Here is a 24,404-nt window from a genome sequence, read left to right on the forward strand (position 1 = left end):
TACAAATGGGACAATGCCGTTCTTTCTGATGGAAGCATAGAATTTCATTGTATGTAATTACCACATCTTGTTGATCCAATCATGGGTTGTTTCCATGTCTTTGCTATGGTAAATAGTGCTGCAATGAACAGCAATGTGCTAGTGGATTTAGTATGTCTGTGTTTCTGGACTTCTTGGTAAATGCCAAGTAGTGGAATTGATGGGTCATAGGGGAGTTCTATGTTTAGTCTTTTCTGAACCATCATACTGTTTTCCATAGTGGTTGAATAAGTTTGCACTCCCACCAACAGTGTAGTAGTGATCCCTCCTGGCCACATCCCCTCCAGCATCTGTTGTTATTAGATTTCTTGATCATGGCCATGATCAAGAATCTTGGAATCTTAGAGTTGTTTTGATTTGCATTTCTTTTATGGCCATAGATGTGGAGCATTTCTTCATGTGTCTATAGGCCATTCTTATTTCTTCTTCAGAGAAGACTCTAAGTCTTTGGCCCATCTTTTAATGGGATGGTTGTTTCTTTGGAAGTTAGTTTTGGAGAGATTCAATTTTTTTGAGTTGTAGATATATTTTAGATATGAGGCTTTTGTCTGTTGTATGGTTAGTGAAGATCTCCCATTCTGTGGGCTTTCTAGTTAACTTGCTAGCTATGTCCTTTGCTATACAAAAGCTCTGCAGTTTATTATAATCCCATTTTTCCAAACTTTCTTTAATTTGTTTTATTTCTGGACCTTTATTAAGAAAGTTTCGACCTGTGCCAAGGAGATCTAGTGTATCTCTTATTCCTTCTTGTAGTTTTAAGGGTATCTGCTTTTACCTGGAGGTCTTTGATCAGTTTGGAGTTAATCCCGGTATAGGGTGACATAAAAGGATCCAACTTTAGTTTTCTGCCAGTGCTTAACCAGTTCTGCAGCACCACTTGTTGAAGAGGCTATCTTTCTTCCATTCTATTTTTTTGGCTTCCTTATCAAAGATTAGTGGGCCATAGGTCTGTGAGTTGATTTCTGGGTCTTCAGTTCTATTCCATTGGTCCTCAGGCCTATTCTTGTGCAAGCACCAAGCTGTTTTGGTTACTATAGCTCTGCAACAGAGTCTAAAGTTTGGCATTGAAATTCCTCCTGTGCTTTTGTTTCTGCTAGGAATTGTATTTGGTATATGGGATCTTTTATTATTCCATATGAAATTTCCATATTTCCTTAAAGAATGACATTGGAATATTGATGGGTATTGCATTGAATTTGTAGATAGCCCTTGGCAAGACTGTCATTTTCACGATGTTAATTCTTCCAATCCAGGAACATGGGAGATTTTTCCATTTCCTCAGTTCTGCTTTAATTTCCTTTTTAAGGTTTTTTAAAGTTTTCATCATAAAGGTCCTTTACATTTTTAGTTAATTCCTAAGTGTTTTACTTTCTTTGAGGCTATTGCAAAAGGAGTTGCTTTCCTGATTGCTGCTTCGCTCCACTTGTTGTTGGTGGTCAATTTTTGAGGGTTAGTTTTATATCCTGCTACCTTGTCAAAGTTTCAAATCAGGTCAAGCAACTTGGGAGTGGTGTCTATAGGGTTCTTTAAATACAGAGTCATGTCATCTGCAAAGAGGGAATGTTTCACTTGCTCTTTCCCTTTTTGGATCCCCTTTGTGCTTGCTTCTTGCCTTATTGCGCTGGCTAGGAATTCTAATACTATGTTAAAGAAGTGTAGAGAGCGTGGGCATCCTTGTCTCATTCCTGATTTTAGGGGAAATGGCTTTAGCTTTTCACCATTAAATATTATGCTGTTGGCTTGTCAAACACAACCTTTATTTTACTGAGGAATGTTCCATGGATTCCTACTTTCTCCAGATCTTTTAGCATAGGGTGTTGTTGTATCTTGTCAAATGCCTTTTCTGCATCCATTGAGAAAATCATGTGATTCTTGTCCTTGCTCCTATTGACATGATGAATTATATTGATTGACTTGCATATATTGAACCAACTTTGCATCACTGTGTAGGTATTTAAAGTTTAAGAATTTCATATTTTCCTGATTAGATCAAAATTTATTCTTATTTATATGTCATTATTCTGAAATTACCATGTAGCTGAGTCAAACTTGATTTGTAATGTCTATTATTTTCTGATATAGTTTTCCCTTGTCTTCAATATTAAAATAATTTTTCCTAATAAAACATGTACAAGTAGAGATATGAATACAAGAATTCTTTGATTTTTCACCTTGTGCTCAAAACATGTTTTCCTTTGTGTATTTATATGTACATTCTTCCTCAAGGCACTATCTGTTCACATATTAGAATGTTGTAACCCAACTCTCCATTCAACATAAACTTCATTTCTAATGATATCTTTAAAACACTAGCCCTGTGAATTAGCCACACTGGGATCAGAAAAATATGACTTTGTAACCAAGTCTGTTTTTATGAACAAAGTTCTATTTAGATTACACGTTAATAACTACTTTCAGTGCCCAAATGGATAGAAAGGTGTGATACTCACTATATAGCTCTTAGAGGAAAGAAATTGAGAAGTCATCAGATATTTCAATCCATTCTTTTTTTAAATAACCACTCGTCATTTTTTATCTATGGTTTTACAATCTTTGTCCTCTTCGGTTCTAAATCACTAATTCATTTAAAGCATAAGTCGGCTCACATCACTTCATGGTCTAACTCCTCAAAGACTGCTCCATTTAAACCTGTAAGCCTAGAAGGTCTGTGGAATCCCAATGTATTTAGTTTTATGACCTTTTCTCAGGTCATGTAAGCTACCCCACTAGCCACCTTCTATTCACATTTCTGACAGGAGCTCAGAATTGCCAGGTATGCCTTTTCATTAGAGAATTTCTCCTATTTATTTGTCTCCCTGGCATATTTGTACCTCTATCCTTTTGAGTTGTTCTTATTCATATTAGAGAGGCATTACCTGATCACTGCACATAAGACTATTTCCTGTAAGTATACTTACCCTGGTCATTTGTACAACTTGATATGACTTCTTTAGAACACCTACAGAGAACTTTTGTTTGAACAATTTCCTGTAACCTCTCTGCACCAGTAGAAGGTAAGTGAGCACCCTGTGGAGATTATGTGTCTTGCTGATGCATGGCCAGTTCTTGCTACTGTTAGAATTAAACCATAGGTACAAAATATATGTTTGTTGAATGAATCACTGGAAACTTCTATTCAGTGAATATTCTTCCCTTACTCCTTTGGGAGGGATTTATACTGAGCCACTACTGGAGATAGTAGTATTGGTAAGAATCCGACACTCTCATGTCTCTTCCCCACAGCCCATGGGCCTCTTTTCCATCCTTGAAGAGGCATGCATGCTTCCCAAGGCTTCAGAGATGATTTTGAAGACCAAACTCTTTGATAACCATTTTGGAAAGTCAACTTATTTTCAGAAGCCCAAATCTGATAAGAAGGATGGAGGTGAAGTTCATTTTGAACTTGTCCATTATGCAGGAGTGGTATGTTACCTGAATTTTCTTATCTCTATTTCAACTGCACTCAGCTAAAAATCCTCTGATAATATTTAAATAAAGTTTAGATTAAATGAAGGGATAAGAAAAATACATCTCAATGCCTGAGAAACATTAATGAGTCTTCAGCACTCAGGAAAGGAAATAAAATACCCACACAACAGTAGCACCTTCTGTGCAAAGAGGTGACAAATCTCAGAAAGGTCACCCCAACTCAAAGCAAAATGCCTATAGAAAAGCACAGAGACCATCAAAGTTGTGGGTTTTTTTTTTTTATTCTTACTTGTCTTCTTTTTGAACTTAACATTGTGTGAATTGATCTTGCTATTGAAGATTATTTTTTATTATTCTTCATAAAGAAACAGTGTGAAGTAGTGGTCAGCCAACCAGGGCCAACAAAGGTTTCTAATGGCATGAATGCCTTCATTATCTTCCCATTGATACCTGTGCCCCTTTCCACTGCTTCTTCCCAGAGATTCCGGTTTAACACAAGGAGAATGGGCGAAAGATAAACTGATACCTCATCCTAACTATGACCTGCCAATTGTTCCCAGATATGCTTGTTCTCTTCTTTAATATGATAGAATGTTAGTTAGGATCATATTTACAGTAAATTCTTTGTTAACTTCTTTGAGAACTAATGATATATTTATTAGAGAGAGCTTGCCCATAAGGGCAATTGATTTTCATGGAAATGACTTTCAATCCTCCCCGCTTTTTTCCCCATTTTTCTCTATCCTTCTCTCTCCCTCTTTCTCTTCTTCCTTTTTTCATATATTTTTATTGTAATTAATAGAAGGGTTACATTATATTCACCAGATAGAAGGTGCATTACTCCATAAACATTGATACCCTTTCTCATGTCTTGGTCTCCTTTCCCCTCCCTCCCTCTTTCTCTTCTTCTTCCTCTCCCTTGCTCTTTCCATTCTCCCTTTCTCATTATTCTTTGTGCCAGTACTGAGAGGGCTTGAATTCAGGGACCCCCACTCTCATTCTGCTGTTTTTCAATCATTGCTGGAACTCTATTACTTACACCATGCTCTAGTTTGAGCTATTTACTGGTAATGTAAACAGAGTTTCAAGAATTTGTCTTCCCAGGCAGGCTTCTAACTTCAGATTTCAGCTCCCCGAGTACCTAGGATTATAGGCATGAGCCATGGATACCTGGCTATTAACTTTTATAACCTTTCTTTCTTTTGACATGAAAATCTCTTTGAACCCAAGGTGATTGATCCTTGATAAGACTGCCAAATTTCTGGAATATTACTTAGTAAAATTGCATTAGATGAATTTAAAATGCAAGCAAGGGTCTACACAATTTGAGATTTTTTTCCCAAGTAATGTTCAAGTTCCTATGTTGATTTGTGTATTTTCCCCTTGGTTACCTGAAAATTATGTGTGTCTAAAGGTTCCATATACTATCAGTGGCTGGCTTGAGAAGAACAAAGACCATCTTAATGGAACAGTGGAGGCTATATTTCAGATGTCTTCCAACAGACTGCTGGCAAGACTGTTTGAAAATTACATCAGTGTTGATAATGGTAAGTCAATATTGCTTACTATTCCCACTTTAGAATGTCACAGGCACTTGTTTTGCAAAAATCCATATAGCTTCCCTATGACATCGGTTTCTTCTTTCTGTGGTCCGGTTGTTCTTTCCCTACTAACCGGAAGTATTTCAAGACATGATATAGCACAATAGGAGAGCTATTAAGTGGAATATATTTCTGCCCTTTGGCTATTTGTTGAACCTACTTCCAAAGAAAAAAGTAAGCATAATAATATTGATAAGTGTGGCCAATAATAATTTTCAAATATATATATATGATAAAAATTGCAACAAATCTAGATCTGAACTGATTTTGTCATTCTATAATTGGGCAGCAGTCTGAAGCAAAACAGCAACAAGAAAAAATTGTGAATTCTCCAATTCATCATGTAGGTAGGTTATATTTGTAGCTAGAAAAAGAAAATACAAGTGTTATAGAAAGAGAGTCCTGTTTATGACAGGTTATGTTAGTCATATATGAACATGGATTGAACAGTTGCTTGTTGGGTTTGGCTAAAACCTGGATACTTGTTAGAGGAATGGACTTACATTTATTTTTATATCCATTAAATGACATTTTATTATGAACACAGAAACCTTCAAGCCAAACTTAAAATACATGCAGTTGATCCTCTTCTTCCTTTCCATCCTCTCTCCTTCTCTCCATTTCCCTTTTCTATTTCTCCTCTCTTTTTTCAGTATTCTTTATTACAATCCTGTGTATAATTGTGGTTGTATGCTTCTTGAGGGGTGTATTAGATTGATTCTACTGTAGCCTCTAGCATGTAGCAAACACCAATCATGAGACATGCCATAAATACATATTAACCAATGAGCAACTAGTCTTGTCTAGTGACTTGTTATTAACAAGAGCTGTTAGATATTTTATCTCACTCATTTTCTACATGACCATTTCAAATGTACGTAGAAGGGATTCTCTCCTTATCTTACAGAAACACATGTAGCAGACTTCAAGTGCATTTTCTTCAGTTATATAAATGTTCTAAGTGGCAAACCTCAGGAAGTAGGAACACTTCTGCTTTTTAATGTAGGGTCCATTCTGTTCTTACTGTTTTCCAGAAACAAAGACAGTTTACATGCGTTTAGGATTTAATAAACACATCTTATCATTAGATAAAAAGTTTGACAATATTGAGCTCAACTTCTTATCTTATAGGAGAGCAGTGCTAGCCATAATTCATAGCAAGAGTAACTGGTAGCTTCAAACTTGTTTTGTGTATTCCACATGAATTGAAAAATTGGGTTTTATCTACATTTTTGTATTTTCTGTTTTTGGAAAAAAGAAAAATTTGGGAAGATTAAAAAAAAATGGCATGGGCCAGGAGTTTGACCTAGTACAGAGTGCTTGCCTAGCATGCATGAAGACCAGAGCTCAATTCCTCAGTACCACATACATAGGAAAAAAAGCCAGAAATAGTGCTGTGGCTCAGGTGGTAGAGCTCTAGCCTTGAGAAAGCTCAAAGACAGTGCCCAGGCCCTGAGTTCAAGTCCGAGGACTGGCAGAAAAAGATGTGGCTAGGCTTCACACCCCACAGAGTAACTGTGGGGCAGAGTAAACCAGCCGTTTTTAACACTGGGACATCTATCCTCACTTCTTGACCATTCCACTCTCCTATTGTTTTACAGCCAGCTTTAGGCTCATTTGGGGCTTCCAAATGATGCAGTCAGGGAATGGAGAAAGACTTGGAACTTCTGGAGTCTTTAGCACCGAGTTCAGGAACATGCCTCCTCCTGGCCTGTCTCAGATGAAGTAGAGAAATGAGGAGGTCATTGAATTTGAATTCTTCTATCTTTAGACAATGAATTTTCCTTAATCTATGTTTTTGAAATTAATTAATTTGTCAATCCTGGGGCCTGAACTCAGGCATAAGCACTGTCCTTGGGCTTTTCTCAAGGCTAGTGCTCTATCACTTGAGCCACAGAGCCACTTCTTGCCTTTTCTGTATATGTGATACTGAGGAATAAACAGGGCTTTCATGCATGTTAGGCAAGCGCTTTACCAGTAGGTCACGGTCCCGACCCCTATTTATTTATTTTTATTTATTGGCAGTATTGAGGTTTGAATACAGGGCCTCTCTTTTGATAGGCAGCTATTCTACTACTCGAACCATATCCCTAGCTATTTTGTTTTAGTTATTTTTCAGACAGTGTCGAGCTTTTGCTCTGGGCTAGGTCTGGCTGTAAGCCTCCTCCTCTGACTTCTAAGTCTCTTTGCCTTCTGAGTAGCTTGGGGTTACAAGTATAAACCTGTGCACCTTGTACTCTACCTTTGTTGAAATAAAATCTCCCAATGTTACTAAGACTATCCTCAAAGTTCCCATCCTCCGCCTCCACCTCTAAAATAGCTAGTAGAGCAGGCATGTACTAATGTACATAGCTTTGGCATGATTTTCAACTTTCAACAAAGTGCCTCTGAGAAGTCTCTTTATGGCCATATATAAACTTTTTGCTCCCAGTTCAATAACTGTCTGATCAGAAGAGATCAGAGAGTAGTTTGGACAAAAATTAGGGAGGAAATTTTGTTTTCACTCCATGGTGTTCATTGTGGTTTTTTTTTTTGTGAACTGGATGAGAAAAATTGTCCAGAATGTCTTTCTTTTGTAGTCCATTCAAGCACTCCTGGTAAAAATTTTTCTGCAAGTTTCGAACTTGTCTACATTTTAAATTGCCCACAATAGTCATACTTTCTTCTATGAAATCTAAGTTCTTTAAACTAGAATTATGTGTTTTTTTTTTTTTTTTGCCAGTCCTGGGCTTGAGCTCAGGGCCTGAGCACTGTCCTTGGATTTTCTCAAGGCTAGAGCTCTACCACTTGAGCCTCAGCACCTTTTCTGGCATTTTTCTATGCATGTGGTACCAAGGAATCAAACCCGGGTCTTCGTGCATGCTAGGTAAGCACTCTACCACTAGGCCAAACTCCTGGTCCAGAATTATGGTTTTTTTTTAAGGGAATATTATTCTATGTTCAAGAATGGAAAACTGAAGTATAAAGAAGTCAGGTGCCTCATTTGAGGAGCTGGACCTCTCAAACAGGCATTAGTGGTGAAACTTCATGACATCTCCTCCATTTAGTTGCGAGGGGAACCTAGAGATGATTCTTTGCAGCTTTCATAGTTACTAGAGGCCTGTGTTCCCCAGGTTGGCTGCAGATTTTGACAATGTTCATCTTCATGAATGAGAACTGCACAAATGTTTGTAAGATAGTTTGCTTAGCACACAGATTCTTCTGCTTTAAAACAAATGATTTACTTTTGTAGTAAACTCTACCAAATATGTGAGTGTTGCCTGAAATATTGCCAATGTGGAAAAAATTTAAAAAGAATATTAAATTTGCCTTTCATTTCAGGTAGAGATAACTGCTATAATTTGGATTATATGTTTCCTCAGTGTACCTAAAAATATATACACATTCAAGATCATAATAATCAAAATATAGATTTTATAACCTACATTTTCCTCTAAAAGAAAATTATGGAAACATTTCCATATTCGTTATGTGTACCTAGCCCATCATTTTCAATGTTAGAGAAATACTGCATTAGATGCACATTTTTTCACAGTCTAACTATCCAAATGCCTGAGGATGTTCCTTGGTTAATTTTTTTGTTTTATTTTTTTTTCTTGCAGGGTTTGGGATTTCATCCATGTATTTGCAGATGCTATGAATGTGCCTTATTGCTGAGCTACATCCTCAGCTTCTGCTTAATTGTTTTCTAATGACTAAATAAAGCTTCTGTGAATATCTTTGTACACTTTCCTAATTATTTGCTTAAGAGATAGAGCCATAGACATTTTGTTAAGAGTGCAATTTTGAAGCATTTGCTAGATATCACCATATTATTTTTAGAGCTTTGATTAACTTAGCTTTTCATCAACATATTCTGGCACTGTGGCAAGTAGTAGTTTTTAAAATGCTTTAAAATTTCTATCTGTTTTTAGCAATGCATTTTGGGGAGAAGAAACACAAAAAAGGAGCTTCATTCCAGCTGGTGACATCACTGCATAAAATAACTTTATGTTGTTAACTATTCAGATTTTAACTGTTTTATAATGAGATATATTATTACGTATCTAAAATTGTTCATTTCTAATGACAGGCTGTATATCTGGTTAGCCATGTTGGAACAGTTGAGATTCGTTTGCTATTATGAAGTATTGAAGGGACACGACTGGGTTCCACCTATACCCCTTATGTCACATTGTACTCATCTTCTAGCTGATGTAAATACAGATTCTTAACATATTCCAGTCGAAAGTATTTTCCTTGGTCAAATGGGAAGCTAAGTAGCCTGCACACTCTCCTTTTTAGTCATTGGCCTCTCCCTTTCTCCAGGAAGGGAGCATCTGTGACACCTTGGTATATTTTTATTGTCTTTTCTTCAGAGTTTAGACTGAAGTTGAGTCAGCACTATTGCTTTTTTAATTCTCCTGCTCTACCTTGCCTCCCACATTTCCAGCTAAATCAAAATCACCACCTAAGATTCCATTTCTAAAACTCTGACCAAAACAAAAGGTTTTCTACAGATAGAAAACTTGAGAAATGATTTTTTTCAAGTCATGTTATTGTTCAGTCATAAGTTATGGATGTCAATTTCAAAACAGGTTGAAATGATTCACAGTGGAGCTGTGTCTGTCAGATAAATATTGACTTGACACCAGATAGAAAAAAAATGTGTGTTTGGTAAGCATAGAATAAAGATGAATTAATCATTTTACCATCAGTGTGTATGTATGGTATCAGATGGAGTTGATAGATTTAGAAATATTTTGAGGTCTTTTTAGTGACTTGCAAAATGATTTTGTATTCACTATGATTTTCATCTTAGGAAAACCTAAATAAATTGATGACCAGTTTAAAATCAACAGTACCTCATTTTGTGAGATGCATAAATCCCAATGTGAACAAAATGCCAGGTAAGATTAGGCATCTCTATAACATACCACAACAGGGAATGCATTTTATTTAACTACACAGAATGTCTTTTGAAAGAGCCATTTTCTGGTCCCTGTATGTAAGAGTTGATTTTCAGATATAAAAATGAAAGTAAGTTAGTTCAATGTGGGCTTTTGGAAACTCCTCAGGGCTGCTTTTGAATTGAAATTTTAGTGGACATACTGAAAGATTTTACAAAGCAGGCTCAATTTGAGTAATATCAGAATACTTGATATTACCATTGAAAACATCTACTGATCTCAAATTAAAATGTTTCTGATCTCTCAAGCAATTATTTAGAACTGACAGCTGTAATGGGGTTGCTTTTGAAGAACAAAGAAATAATGGAAGGATTGATATACTATACAAGAAATCTTAATTGGCAACACAATCTAGGTAGAATAGAAACTAGGATTTATCTGAGTCTTTTCTAGGCAAGATTGTAGACAGAATATTGTGGCTGTCCTCATCTTCCCATTTCTTTCATTTTTTGTAGTCCCTTCTCCCTTCTACCTTGTGATAGAAATTCCCTTTTGTGTTTTGACTCTCCTTCCTAACTGGTTTTTGGTTGGCAAATGGACATAATATATGTTATCAACATTCTTGCCAAAAGGTGGTCACTTTCATTTTCCAAGACTATTTGCATCTAAATCCTTAACTATGAACTCAAATGATTGTTCTATGTTAAAAATAATTTCAGATACATCACATGTAGAGACTTGAATATGGTAGAATTAAGTGTGTTGAATGCCCTGAGGCAGGAAATAAGTAAACTTCAATTAAATATCAGGGAGTGCTCACCAAATTCAAACTCTTTAAACTAATTTTCAACAGTCTGGAAAATCTAGGAATATACATTTTTGAGACATGATTTCAGCATGACTTCCTCCTCCCCACCAGGAATAATGGACCCTTTCTTGGTTCTACAACAGCTGCGGTGTAACAGGATCTTGGAAGGGATCAAGATATGTTATGAAGGGTTTCCAAATAGAATGCTGTATGATGAGTTTAAACAAAGGTAAACATATATTCTATGTTCCAAAAAGCTGGAGGCAGGCCATTTTGTTTTCCTTTCTGAATGTTTAGGTACATGTAGTTTGTTTGGTTAATATCCTCCAGATTACAAATTAATGTGTTTTGGTGGTGGAGAGATCTATAATGATAGAGTTCCATTATGCTAGCCCCTGAAATCCAATATCCACATAACTGTAATATCTCTAAATCTCTATTAGCAGATAATAGACTCACATAGAGAGGAAATATATACAGGAGATGTACAGACTGAAATGAATCACTGAAATGTTGTATATACTTAATAATAGCTGCCACTCATAGAAGCTATCATTTATTCTCAAGCTTATGAAAGGAAGGAAGCCAATCTGATGGCTCACGGGAGGCAGGAAAGGCACCTCTGCTTTCTATTTCCTGAATTCTGCAAGTGCAAATTAAAGCTCATCAAGCCAATTTGAGTAAAATATAGTAGAGTAAGCATCTGTTTGGGAACTAAGTGGAATGTTTCTCATTCTCCCTCACCTCATCATAAGGGTGAAAAAATGGAAAAGGAAATTTAGTATTACTGCTTTGCAGTTTCCTTAGTCAGATGATAGACATATTGAAGCTTTCCCAACTCTCTCTCTTTTTTTTAAATTCCTATTTCCCCTTCCTAATTTGGCAGAGAAATCAAATGAGATTGATTTCTAAAGCAGCATGAAAAGTATGAACTATTTTGTCAATGGAAGAGATTATTGCTTGTCTCAATTAATTTTGCCAACGGTTTTTCAAAAATGGAGCATGTAAATACAAAAGGTAAATCTGCATTGCTTTGTACTTCTCTTATCCAGATTAATCTTTATTTGAATTGTATGTTCCCTTTACCCCATTCTAAATTAGGTACTACATTCTAAACCCAAGGATCTTTCCAAAGAGTAAATCTGTGAGCAGCAGAAAAGCAACTGAGGAACTACTTAGCTCCCTGGAGATAGACCATACTCAGTATCAATTTGGAATCACTAAGGTAACTAGGAAATTGCAAAAAAAAATATTTGGAAAAGAATATCAGGAAAGAGTGTATATCTTAAATATCTGTGAATACATGAATAGAATGTGTTCTTCAGTTCTTGTAACCAGAAATAATAGAGCTCAGATAGAGCTCAATTCAAAATGAAAACTCCAGTGCTGTCTGAAAAAGAAAATGCAATGTTTCTTAAATTTTCAGTCTTGACTTCATAATGATTTTTATAAGTAACCATAGAACCAAATCCATACCACTATATAAATTACTGAATTAACCTTTCAGTGCTAGAAAATCTATGTACAAATCAGAGTAAGAAAAAAAAGATGTCAGCTAGATTCCTTAAGGTAATTCTTTTTCCCTGTGTGAGCTGATTTCATCCACTGTACTCATTTAAGGACGAATCTTATAATCCTAAATAATTGAATATTAATTAATTAATACTTTCGTATTAACAATTCAACTTCACTATTCAAAGAAGACTATATATGGTGGGAAGGAGGGCTCTGAATAATAGATTTGGTCTTACCTACTGCTAGTCAACATCAGATTGTTGCTGGGGAGGCTCACTCATCATGCCTCTACAGTGCTGAGATTTCTTTTGTTTGCCACCGTTTTTGGTACTCCAACATAGTTTTTTCAGTGCATTTACATAATTTTATTAAAACAATCTTTGTGCTGACTGTGGCATCAAACACCCATAATCCCAGCCTGCTGAAGGCTCGGGCAGGAGGATTCAGACCAACCTGAGATACAAAGCAAGACCTTGTCAACAAAGCATAAGCTTTGTTATTTTTGTGATTGATGACCCATTGTGGATTGATCCAGCTGTTTACTGGGAGACTCCACTTGGAAAATTGGATAAATAGGAAACCTTTGAAAACACATAAGACAAATGATCTTATCTAATTAGTGATGGGTGAAGGGGATGTTTAAGATGTAGAGTTCCTCAGACCGGGAGTTCGGCCTAGTGGTAGAGTGCTTGCCTAGCATGCATGAAGACAACACTTTTTTTTTTTTTTAAATTAAAGTTATCTTGAGTAAAACCCAAGGAGAAATAGGACCGATAAGGTTGCCCCTAAATTATTTCCGTTGTTGATTGGGCCATTCAACAGACTTTCGTTAAATACTGATAATCAGTGAAATTAATACCTGACATTTCTTCCAGGTATTTTTTAAAGCTAGCTTTCTGGGCGGACTGGAAAAAAAGAGAGACAAGAGACTATCTGAAGTTTTCACATTGCTCCAAGCCAGAGCCCGAGGAAAACTAATACGAATCAAATTCCAGAAGACTCTTGAAGAAAGGTGTCATATTTCTTTCTCATGCCTCCCTCTGATGAGGCAATTGACGCCTCAGCCAACATAAACATCTGTTCATTGCCTTTTATGAGCTGTGGGAAGAGTTGCATCTTCTGATTAGATTGATTCTTAGAAAAAAAAACTATCATCATAATTCACACAATGCAAAGGAAATTATTATTCTACTTAGGCAAGTATAATCACAATTCAGATATTATTTCCATTGCTTCTAGTCTACCTTCTGGAAAGAATTGTTTATAGTTTAGAATCATAGATCTTTGAAGGTAGTGTAACTCACTGAAAAGCTTGGCCGTCCATACCCCAGTGTGAAAGTTTGCTTTAATGTAAGTGTTCTGTCCATTTTGTCACCTTCACTGTAACTTCCTTACTTTTAGACAGGGTTATTGGGGACTTTTAGGACTGCATTTGGATATTTAAGAATAGGATTTGTCAGTTTTCAATAGCTTCATGGAAAACACAATCTTCAAAGAAAGGGAACAATAATTTTACAACAATGGATTTTATAGCCACACAGTTAATCTTCTGAAGAGAAGTTTACAGGTCTTGGTGTAAATTGACTTACTGGAAATTTACTAATTCTACCTACTTACCCAAAGCAGGTAAAAAAAATCATAGAGGATGTTTTTGAGACATTCATAAAAAGTTGTATCTCACAGTGCCATAGTGTGGGAGTTTGGAGATGACGAACATATCTAAAGGACTTTGTATGAATTTCTGTAAAAGTTTTATTTCCTTCCTTCCTTCCTTCCTTCCTTCCTTCCTTCCTTCCTTCCTTCCTTCCTTCCTTCCTTCCTTCCTTCCTTCCTTCCTTCTCTTTCTTTCTTTCGTTCGTTCGTTCTTTCTTTCCTTCCTTCTTTCTTTCTTTCCTTCTTTCTTTCTCAGTCCTGGGTCTCGAACTGAGGGAATAGACATTGTCCCCGGGCTTCTTTTGCTCAATGCAAGTGCTCTACCACTTGAGCTACAGTGCCACTTCTGGCATTTTCTTTTTATGTGGTACTGAGGAATCAAACCCAGGGCTTCATGCATCCTAGGCAAGCACTCTACCACTAAGCCACATTCCCAGCCCTAAAAGTTTTAATTTCTTACTGCTAAACTTTCTTTGTAAAAGCTACTTTTTCTCCGTCATCCCTTCAAAAAACAAAATGTTTCCTCCATAAAAATGCAGAAAATATAGTACATACTAATGGAGCAATCCATAATTGTTAGCTTTTATCCTGTAATTTTTGATAACTTTAAAAACTTAGTTGAAGCCTTGTCTTCTGAATTCATGCATATCATCCTGTATTTCACTGTAAATCACATACAAGTATGCTTTCATGGTTTCCCTAGATATGCAGACATCCTTATTCAGTGTCATAATTTTGTATATTGTTTGTCTTCATGTAAATAATGCTTATGTCTTATGAAGTTTATCTTTATATTCAATAGTATCCTTTACATGTGTCAGTGCTAGACTGGTGATGTTGCTCGAGTGAGGAGTACTTGTCTAACTTGAGTAAGGTGCTGAATTCAATCTCTAGTAACACAAACACATACAGTTTATATATCTCTCATGTATATTTATATATATGATGTCTACGAAACTTTGGAGTAGTGAGGAATGCTGATCTATGATGATAATTTGACTGGAGTCTTTGGGACTTCTCTACTCTTCTAGTCACTGTATAATACTCTCACCCACCCACCAGGATTATTGTCACTGTATACTCAGTTCCTCTTTTTGTGTGCCATACTGATTCTTCCTGCCAGTTATTATTTTTTTTTGAGTCCTCTCCTTCATAGTCTAGATAAAATTTTCTATTTTCTTTGTCCTTTAAAAACTTGGGTAGTAATTTTATTAATCTGTCCATTTTTTCATGTCATTTGTTTTTTTTTTTAAATTTCTTTCTGCTCTATGCTTAATCTTCTTTCTTTACTTCCTTGAGGTATAAGATTAGTTTATTTTGGAGCATCATGTCCTGAATTCCATCAATAGGGAAGTAATTAAAAGAGGTTTTAAAGCAATTTAAGGATTCAATCCTGGCCCTGAATGGGTCACATTTTCTCATTTCCTCCCTTCTCTTCTTCCATGAGTTTTTATTAAGTACCTCCTATGTGCACCTAAGCTTGGGGAATGTCGCAATGAAAAAGACAATTTCCCTGACTCCAAGGAGCTTATACTAGTAAGAAGGAGGTAGTAAAGAGATGTAATTCTGGTAAGTACTGTTCTTAAGAACATAAAAATGAGATTGAGCGAAAAAAGATTAGTTTATTTGTTTCATTTTTGCATAGGTAGGTATTTATCATAAAATTTTCCCTTTAAGGAGTTCTTTTGTTATAGCTCTACCAAAGCATTAGTAGAACACTGGATCTCACTATATTCTTACCTTTGTAGTTTCATATATTTTCTTCTTGTTCACATCGTTTCAATTCAACTAAAAGAACTGGCTTTACTATATTGTAGTAAACAACGGTAATGAACTCACATTTTTTTTTTTGCTTGAGGAAGTCTGTTTCTACTTCATATAAAAAATCTTATGGTGTTAAAGTATTCATTGTTGCAGTTTTATTTTTCCTCTTATAGCATATTGACTACAGCTAAGCAATCCCTTCTAGATTACATGGGGGGTTTCTGATAAAATTCACTGGTAATCTCAAAAGAGTCCCTTTTTGTACGTTAGAAACTGATTTTGTCTTGATACTTTCAAGAATTTTCCTTTTTGATGGGATTTGAGAGTTTTATTATAATGTATCAATGATGATGGTATCTTTATGTTTAATCTATTTGAGTTTTTTGTCCTTAGAAAATCTGTGTTTGGGGCTGGGAGTTTGGCCTAGTGGTAGAGTGCTTGCCTAGCATGCATTAAGACCCGGGTTCGATTCCTCGGTACCACATACATAGAAAAAAGTCAGAAGTGGTTCTGAGGCTCAAGTGATAGAGTTCTAGCCTTGAGAAAGTCCAAGGATAGTGGTCAGGCTCTGAGCTCAAGCCCAGGACTGGCAAAAAAAAGAAAAAAGAAAAAAAAAGAAAATCTGTGTTTATCTCTTTAAGTAGTGATAGGTTTTCTCATTATTTTATTATATATTAGCTTTCTGTGCCCCCTTCTTTTGTTCTGCTCCTTCTGGAATGCTCTATATTGTGTAAATCAAGGTGTTTGACAACATTCTATGATCTTCCTCATTGTTCCTTTTTATTCTGAGTGAATAATTTTCAAATGGCCTATCCTTAAGCCAAATGTTTAAATGAATTCTGAAATATCCTATGGATGTTTCAGTTCTTTTTCTTTTAGCTAATTGTGGTGTTTACTTCATGTTCTTTTAGTTGTATACTGTTATTCATTTTTCACGGAGCCTGTACCTTCACATCGGTACATGCACATTTAAAGTAAAACATACACCTTCTTGTATACATTTATGGATTAGCTTTGATTTAGAAAGACCCATAGAAGATATGCTGTCTAGAAATTTGTCTTAATTTCCTTGGTGGCTAGATTTTTCTCTTTAAGAACCTCTAATCTCTTGATCTCTCTAGCATCTAACTTTGTCAAGAAATAAATCTGTTTCTTTATGATCAGTAGAGCTTTTTTTTCCTCTACTGATGTCATATTTCTCTGATTATTTATGAACTTCATGGCATTGCATTGGGATATATGTTATATATGGAATATTATATATATATATATATATATCTTCTATCTGTTATACCCTGGCTTTAGTAGGTAAAACCACTGATTTCCAAAGAGATTCTAGTGGACAGAACATGTGACTGAGTCTATGGGAATGATGACTATTAGAGATATTTTTATTATTTGTTATGTTATTTTATTATTCCTTACTAATTGCTATTTTTCAACTTTTAATTGATTTATTAAAAATTTAAGATTACTATGTTTTTCAGTATCAGGCTTTTTATTTGGTCTCCTTTCAAATAATGATATTCCTCAAATTATGGTCTAGTTATGACAAGGGGATTGTTCAGTTTTCTTTTTCATTAACTATATAAGTTATTGAAGGTCTCAGCCTTGATATGAAAGGTAGGGATAATAAGTCTTGAAAATGAGGGTCTCCTGGTATGGAAACACAGTTTTCAAGGCTGACTCCATGCTTCCACGAACATGGACAGGCTATGCCTGCATTCATTTACTATTTTTAGCTCCCGTTTCCTACTTTATTTCAGGTTCATCTCTCATGTAAAAGATTTTATGATGTGAGTAGTTTCATATCTAGTTCATAATATGATCAGGCTCATAAATCCTTCAAGGAACTTTGGTCAAAATCAAATGAGAACCCAGATATAGGATACTTTGAAGACTAATGAAAATGGATTGACTTCTAGCATGGTGTACTTATTAAATAGCTTTATTGTGTAAATATTTTCATATAGTCTGTGTTAATTTGCTTTTATTAAAAAAAATCCTAATTTAGGGATGCACTTCTTCTGATCCAATGCAACATAAGAGCTTTCATGGCTACAAAGAACTGGCCCTGGATGAGGCTTTTCTTCAAAATCAAGCCTCTTATTAAGACTACAGGGATGGGAGAGGTATCACAACTGAAAGAAAAGTATGGACAATTGCAGAAAGCCTTGGGGAAATCAGAAGCTCAGAGAGAACTGAAAGTGACGCAAATCTCTCTTATCCAGGAGAAGAATGACCTGCTCCTTCAGCTTCAGGCTGTGAGCGATCCCACTGTTTATTCTTTACATCCACTTCATAATTACTCTCTCATTTCATAATGTTGATGTCGAAGAAAGACAAATTAACAAACAGAAGCATAATACCATAGATTTTTGTTATGCACACGTAATGGAAATTTTTGAGAAGACGCTGTTTCATAATAAAGTAATTTGATTCACAGGGCATCTTTTAAAGAGGATACAGCTCAAGAAGCACCAAGAGAAAATTTTAGAGCTATGAGTAGCTACATAAAACACCAGAAAGATCTCACATAATCTAATGATGTATCTCTAGGACAAACCCTAACTTAGTACATTGAAATAAATAATTAAGAATAAGTGGAAATGAATGAAAGTACAAACTGAAAAAAATACAAAGAATCAGTAAAACAAAAAATTGGACTCCTGGAATAACAAAGGCTCACGAAGTGTAAACCAAACTAGCTGAAAGAAGGAAGAAGATAAAATTGATAAAATTAGATATGAGAAAAGGGCCACCATATATCAATGAAACCCAGAAGCTCATTAAAGAAGGCTTCAAAAATGTATAGTTGGATAAACTATGAAGTCTGGAAAAATGGATAAATCTATATATGAATATAAATTTCTAAACTGAACCAAGTACCTACCAATGACATTAACAGATCTATAATGAGCCATAACACTGAAGCAATAATAATCTATTAAAATGATGTCAAAGCCAGAAAGAGTAACAGCTGAATTCTACCAGACCTCTGAAGGGATTTACCATTAGTGCTACTCAAACTATTGCATAAAACAGAAAGGGAAGAAACACTGCCAGACTCACTCTGTGAAGTTTGTTACTCTGATAACAAATCTAGACAAGGACATAAATAGAAAACTAAAATGCTTTTAAACCAAATTCATCAACATATTGCAAAGTTCATACACCATGATAAAATTGGCTTCTCTAGGAAAACAAGGATGGTTTGACATATATAAATCAATTAACATAACAGCATATAAACAACATAAATGGCAAAATATGTAATCATTTCAACAGTTACAGAAATCGCCTCTCCAAACTTCAATATCCCTTCACATTAAAGGCTTAAAGAAAGTAGGAATAGATAGGAAATATCTCAAGATAATAAATGCTATTTATAACAATATTATATCTAACATCATACTAAATAAAGAAAAACTTACACTGTTTCCTCTAAAATCAGGAAGGAGGCAAGGGGTTTTTTACTCTTTCTTTCTTCTTATTAAATATAGATCTCAAAATCTTAGAGCAATGAGGTAATACAAAGAAATACAAGGGATATCAAAATGAAAGGATAAAGTCAAAATTATCCTTATTTGCACATGATTTTATTTTATTTTTTATTTATTTATTTTTTTATTGTAATTAGTAAAAGGGTTACATGATATTTGCCAGATAGAAGGTGCATTAATTCACATACATTGATACCCTTTCACATGTCTTGGTACCCGTTTCCCCCCCCCACACTCCCCACCCGTCTTGGTTTTCCCCCCTTCCTTATCAAATTTCACATATCCAAATACAAATAAATTCAATATATCAGATAACAAAGTGCACATGATTTTATACTTATAAAAACAACACCTGGATCTTGGTGGCTTATGCCTAGTGCTTCCTAGCTACTCAGGAGACTAAGATCTGAGAATCATGGTTCAAAGCCAGGTGGGCACGAAAGTCAGTGATATTCTTATCTCCAATTCATCACCAGAAAATTCGAAGTGGTGCTGTGACTCAAGTGATAGTGCACTAGCCTTGAGCTGAAGAGCTTAGGGACAACACCCAGGCTCAAAATTCAAGCTCCACGATGGACAAAAAACAAACAAACAAACAAAACCCAAAACAAAGAACTACAAAACTCCTTAAAACTGACAAATGCCTTTAGTGAAGACTAAAGATACAAAAGTAATAGTATCCGTCAAAATATCAAGATGCATTGTATTCATAAACTGATTTATTGAATGATAACTCCTTTGTATAACTATTTAAATATGATAAAATAGATAAGATATAACTTAAAAATCTCAAAGTGGCAACATACAAAACTTAGTAGGTTTTCTATATACTAACAATGAATAGGGTGAGAAAGAAATTTTAAAAATTCCATTCACAGTATCCTCAAGAAAAATGTATGTAGGAATAAAACTAAGGAAGCAAAAGACTTCAATACACAAAACCATAAAACAACGAAGCAAGAAATTGAAGAAGTTGGTCAAAGATGGAAACACTGCTTATGTTCATGAACTGACAGAATGCACCTTGTAAGAAGCTATACTATTGAATATGATCCACAAATTTCGTTCAATCCCAGTGTTATTCTACATGAGAATAGAAAAATCAGTCCCAGGATTCAAATAGAAGCATGCAAATATAGAAATATCGAAAGCAATCCTGAGCAAAAGAGTAGCACTCTAGGTACTATAATAGCATACTTGACGTATACTTGAGGTATAACAAAACAGCTTAGTAGTGGCCCAAAAACAGACACGGAGAAGCAAGGAATAGGATTTGAGATCTAGAAACAATCCCATAGGCTAGAGCTATCTGATATTTGACAAAGGAGCCAGTGGAGAAAAGACAGCATCTTGAAAAATTGGGGTTGGAAAACTGAATAATCACAAGTTTCTCATTCTATGAGGGGGAAAAGAATTCAAAATGAATTAAAAATCTTCCTTTAAGATCGGAAATTTTAGCAGTACTGAAGGAAAACAGTTGAAGATGGAGGCATACTCAGTAACTTTCTAACTACAACTCCAGTTGCTCAGGAAATGAGTAAGGATTATCAAATGGGATTCTATCAAATTAAAATCTGAAATATAGGCCAGAGTGAAGATTCAACCTACAGAATGGGTAAAAATTTTTGCTCTAAAAATTAAAGGCCAAAAGAACAAATATTCAAATTAACAAACAGGCAAATGAATTGAGATGTTGAGAAGATTGTCAGAAGCATTTCATATCTGTGCCGAATTGCCCCTAGCTGTAAGCAATTACTGAGCATTTGAAAGGTGGATAGAGATGCACTATAAATGTAAAATGTGCAACAGATGTCAAGTTCATGGCATGAAAAATATCTATTAGTTCCTATTTTGAAATGGCAATCATGTACTTGAGGAGTTAAATAACAAGTACTGTAAAATACAGGGGTTCAAAATTATGAAAGGTGTTCTATCGCAAAAAGTGTTTATTTTGTACCTGGCTTATGCATTTGGAAAGATGTAGAAGTAGTACATACAAAAACATTAAAAGGAAGAGGCATTTTATACTCTGTGTATATAATTTGTAAAATTTGCATGTGGCAGAATCAGTTGCAATTTTTATTAGAAAAAATATTGAAATCAACTTAGTGACTTACCAGTGAACTTGTAAACTCTAAATTCAGCAAATCTATTAAACTATGTAGCTCTACTTGATTTACTAGAAATATATAAATTATACAACTGCACCACAGCACTTAAAATAACGTAATAAATAAATATTATATTGCCTGAGAGAACACTCTTTTCTTAAAAGAGCATAGTTTAAGCAGGCATCAGTCTCAAAATACATGCCCACATCAGTTCTTTCGGCAGCATAGTATTCACTTTTGGAAGCACGTTAGCTCTAGGCCATGAGGATTCTATTAAGTGCATATTAAAGGTCATTTAATCTACTGAATAGGCTTGATAGAGGGAAGGCTCCTCCAAACAGAAACAATTCCTCTGCATCTCAACAACAGGATCAGGGACGTAAGAATATTATTTCAGCTGCCTAGGAAAGACAGGTGAAAGTCTGTGCTAGAAGTAGGCAATTATCTCCTTTGCTATGTGTTAAGCAGCATTTTCAAATAACTGATAAATTACTTCCAGCTATTGGGAACAATTTTCCTCTCATCATGGCAGGAGCAAGTGACCCTGGCAGATACTGAAGAGCAGTGCCAGTCTCTGATTAAATCCAAGATCCAGCTGGAGGCCAGAGTGAAGGAGCTGTCTGAGCCGGTGGAGGGAGAAGAGGAAATAAATTCTGAGCTGATTGCCAGGGGGCGGAAACTGGAAGATGAATGTTCTGAGTTGAAGAAAGAAATCGATGACCTGGAAACAATATTGGCAAAGTCAGAGAAGGAAAAGCACCAGGCAGAGCACAAGGTACTTCTGTGATGTTATGGGGGGCCTAGATGCCTGAATTCCACTCTCAAATCGGGCTTGGGACCTCAGAGTGCTGTGTTCAACTTAATTAACACAGGAAACTGCAACTTTAACAGCCTTGCGAGCCAGAACCAGTCTTAACGAAAAGGTTTGATTAACTGTGCTCTTTCAATTCAGATTTCCACTTCAGAATTGTAGATCACCATTTAGTGTAACAAATGAAATGATTTTGTTTGTTCTAGTCTTATTTCATCTATAATGGGCTTCATCAGGCCTCTAACTATCCTTCTGGGATAGACAACTTTCACGATATGTATGGTGTGCTAAAAGGTGATTTGGGATGAGTCTGACTCTGCAGTTCTGCCAATGAGTTGAGGCAATCACTTTAATTTCACTTAAGGACTTGTTTTAGCTGGGAGTTTTAACTTGTACATCTAGATATGGATTGAAATGAATGCAGACTCTGTATCAAACCATCGGTAGGTAAACAGCCCCACGATGAAACTGAGATGTGGCTGATCATTAAGTAGCACCTCCAGTGCCTGTTGATACCGCTTCACAGAAAGCACCGTAGGCCGGAAGCAGCTAGCTTCCACTTTTGCACATGATTTGCTGAGTCCTTGTCTAACTATCACTCTGGGGACACTGTGGCACAGTGATTTATTCATGTCCTCCTGACTCCTCAAAAGCCAGCTAAATTACCGTTAGTGGTATTCTTATTATACAATAATAGGGTGCTCTTAAATTCAGACAATGAACTGGGCTGATAATATTTGATTCACTAGAATATTACATTTCCTGACTCCATCAGATAGTAGATCATTATTTTGTGGAAGAAAAATTGAATCCAGAATTTTAAGACGTTATCAGGAATTCATTGAAGGGGACAGTGATGACTGACACAGGATTTCTCATGAGGATTTTGGACCTTCCATTTCTGCAGGTAACGCTTAGAAAGCTGTCTTCATTCAATTCCAACAGGTCAAGAATCTGACTGAGGAGGTAGAATCTCTAAATGAGGAAATCACCAAGGTTCACAGAGCAACGGAGGCCATAAAGGAGGCCCATCAGCAGACACAGAACTGTCTGCAAATAGATGAAGAGAAACTCAACACTTTGAGCAAAGCAAATCTGAAACTGGAACAACAAGTTGTTGCAGTGAATGGTTGTGAACTTAACAGTTGCTAATCTTTACACCTTTAACTTCATTTATCTGAATAAGCTTCAGGAAATCATAATAGCCTATCATATTTTTTTATTTGGAAATAGTGGTGGATTTTTAAAATACATATTCAACCACTATCCATCACATTAGCAATCACTTTTCAGAAGCAACTGTCATATGACTTTGCAATGAGAGAATAACCGAGTCTCTCCATAGTCAGCACAGAACCTGGATTTTGCTCCATTATTATGCTAGTTCTGATGTTGAAGCTTATATTATATGCTGAGGTTTATGTGTTGTTGAAAACATCTAACTTGCAAGCTACACATTGCCAAAAAAAAGTCTTGCGAAATTTAAAAGGTGATTATACCCTGTTCTGTGTCTAAATACCTTGTGAAATAAAAAACTTCAAAACTAACTTGGTGTTCATAATCCTTCATTTCTTTTTCTTCAACTGATCTGTGTGCATTCATTCACTTAGTCTATATAAAATTGCTGACATGGAAATGATACCTTTTTCTCTTGTTGTTTACTATTGTTTTTTCATACTTCAATTTTTTATTGTAATTAATGGAAGGGTTACAATTATATTTGCCAGAGAGAAGGTGTATTACTTCACACACACAGATAGCTTCTCATGTTTTTGTCCCCATTTTTCTCCCCCATCCCCTCGTTTCATCTTGTTTTCTCCCTTCCCTTCCCACTATTGTTGTTTTAATGGTGATAATCTAACTAGGGTTTCAATTTGGAATCTCAAGTTTGTGCAGCATGCTTAGTCCATTAGTGGTTGATATAACAAGTTAGCATATACCTGGTGGCTCATGAACAACACAAATTCTTGTAGTTCTGGGGACTGGAAACTTCCAGATGATACGGCTAGTAGCCTTGGTTTCTGGTGAAAGGCCATGTCATCAGTACATGGCCATCTTCTTTCTCTGTCCTCATTTTGTGAAAGGAGGCAGGGACTCTTTGGTCTCTTATTTGGGCCTGGGTGCTGTCCCTGAGCTCTTCAACTCAAGGCTAGCACTCTACCAACTTGAGCCACAGTGCTATTTCCAGTTTTCTGGTGGTTAATTGGAGATAAGAGTCTCATGAGCTGGGCCTGGTGGCTCACGCCTATAAACCTAGCTACTCAGGAGGCTGAGATGTGAG

The 24,404-nt window shown here is 35.8% G+C and overlaps 1 protein-coding gene across 1 annotated transcript in view; it reads left to right on the top strand.

Annotated features, from left to right (window-relative positions):
• The window catches only part of Myh15 (myosin heavy chain 15), a 119,995-nt gene that overhangs the window by 35,639 nt on the left and 59,952 nt on the right, over nucleotides 1-24,404 (top strand). Inside the window, 10 exon segments of the mRNA XM_090330959.1 lie at nucleotides 3,283-3,462; nucleotides 4,883-5,015; nucleotides 8,984-9,049; nucleotides 9,869-9,958; nucleotides 10,878-10,995; nucleotides 11,868-11,991; nucleotides 13,157-13,293; nucleotides 17,713-17,962; nucleotides 21,845-22,087; nucleotides 23,069-23,245. Of these exon segments, the coding sequence (XP_090187085.1) occupies nucleotides 3,283-3,462; nucleotides 4,883-5,015; nucleotides 8,984-9,049; nucleotides 9,869-9,958; nucleotides 10,878-10,995; nucleotides 11,868-11,991; nucleotides 13,157-13,293; nucleotides 17,713-17,962; nucleotides 21,845-22,087; nucleotides 23,069-23,245 (1,518 nt within the window).

Source organism: Megascapheus bottae, chromosome 1 (genome assembly GCF_031878675.1).
Source record: "Megascapheus bottae isolate mThoBot1 chromosome 1, mThoBot2.hap1, whole genome shotgun sequence".
Classification (NCBI taxonomy): Eukaryota; Metazoa; Chordata; class Mammalia; order Rodentia; family Geomyidae; genus Megascapheus; species Megascapheus bottae.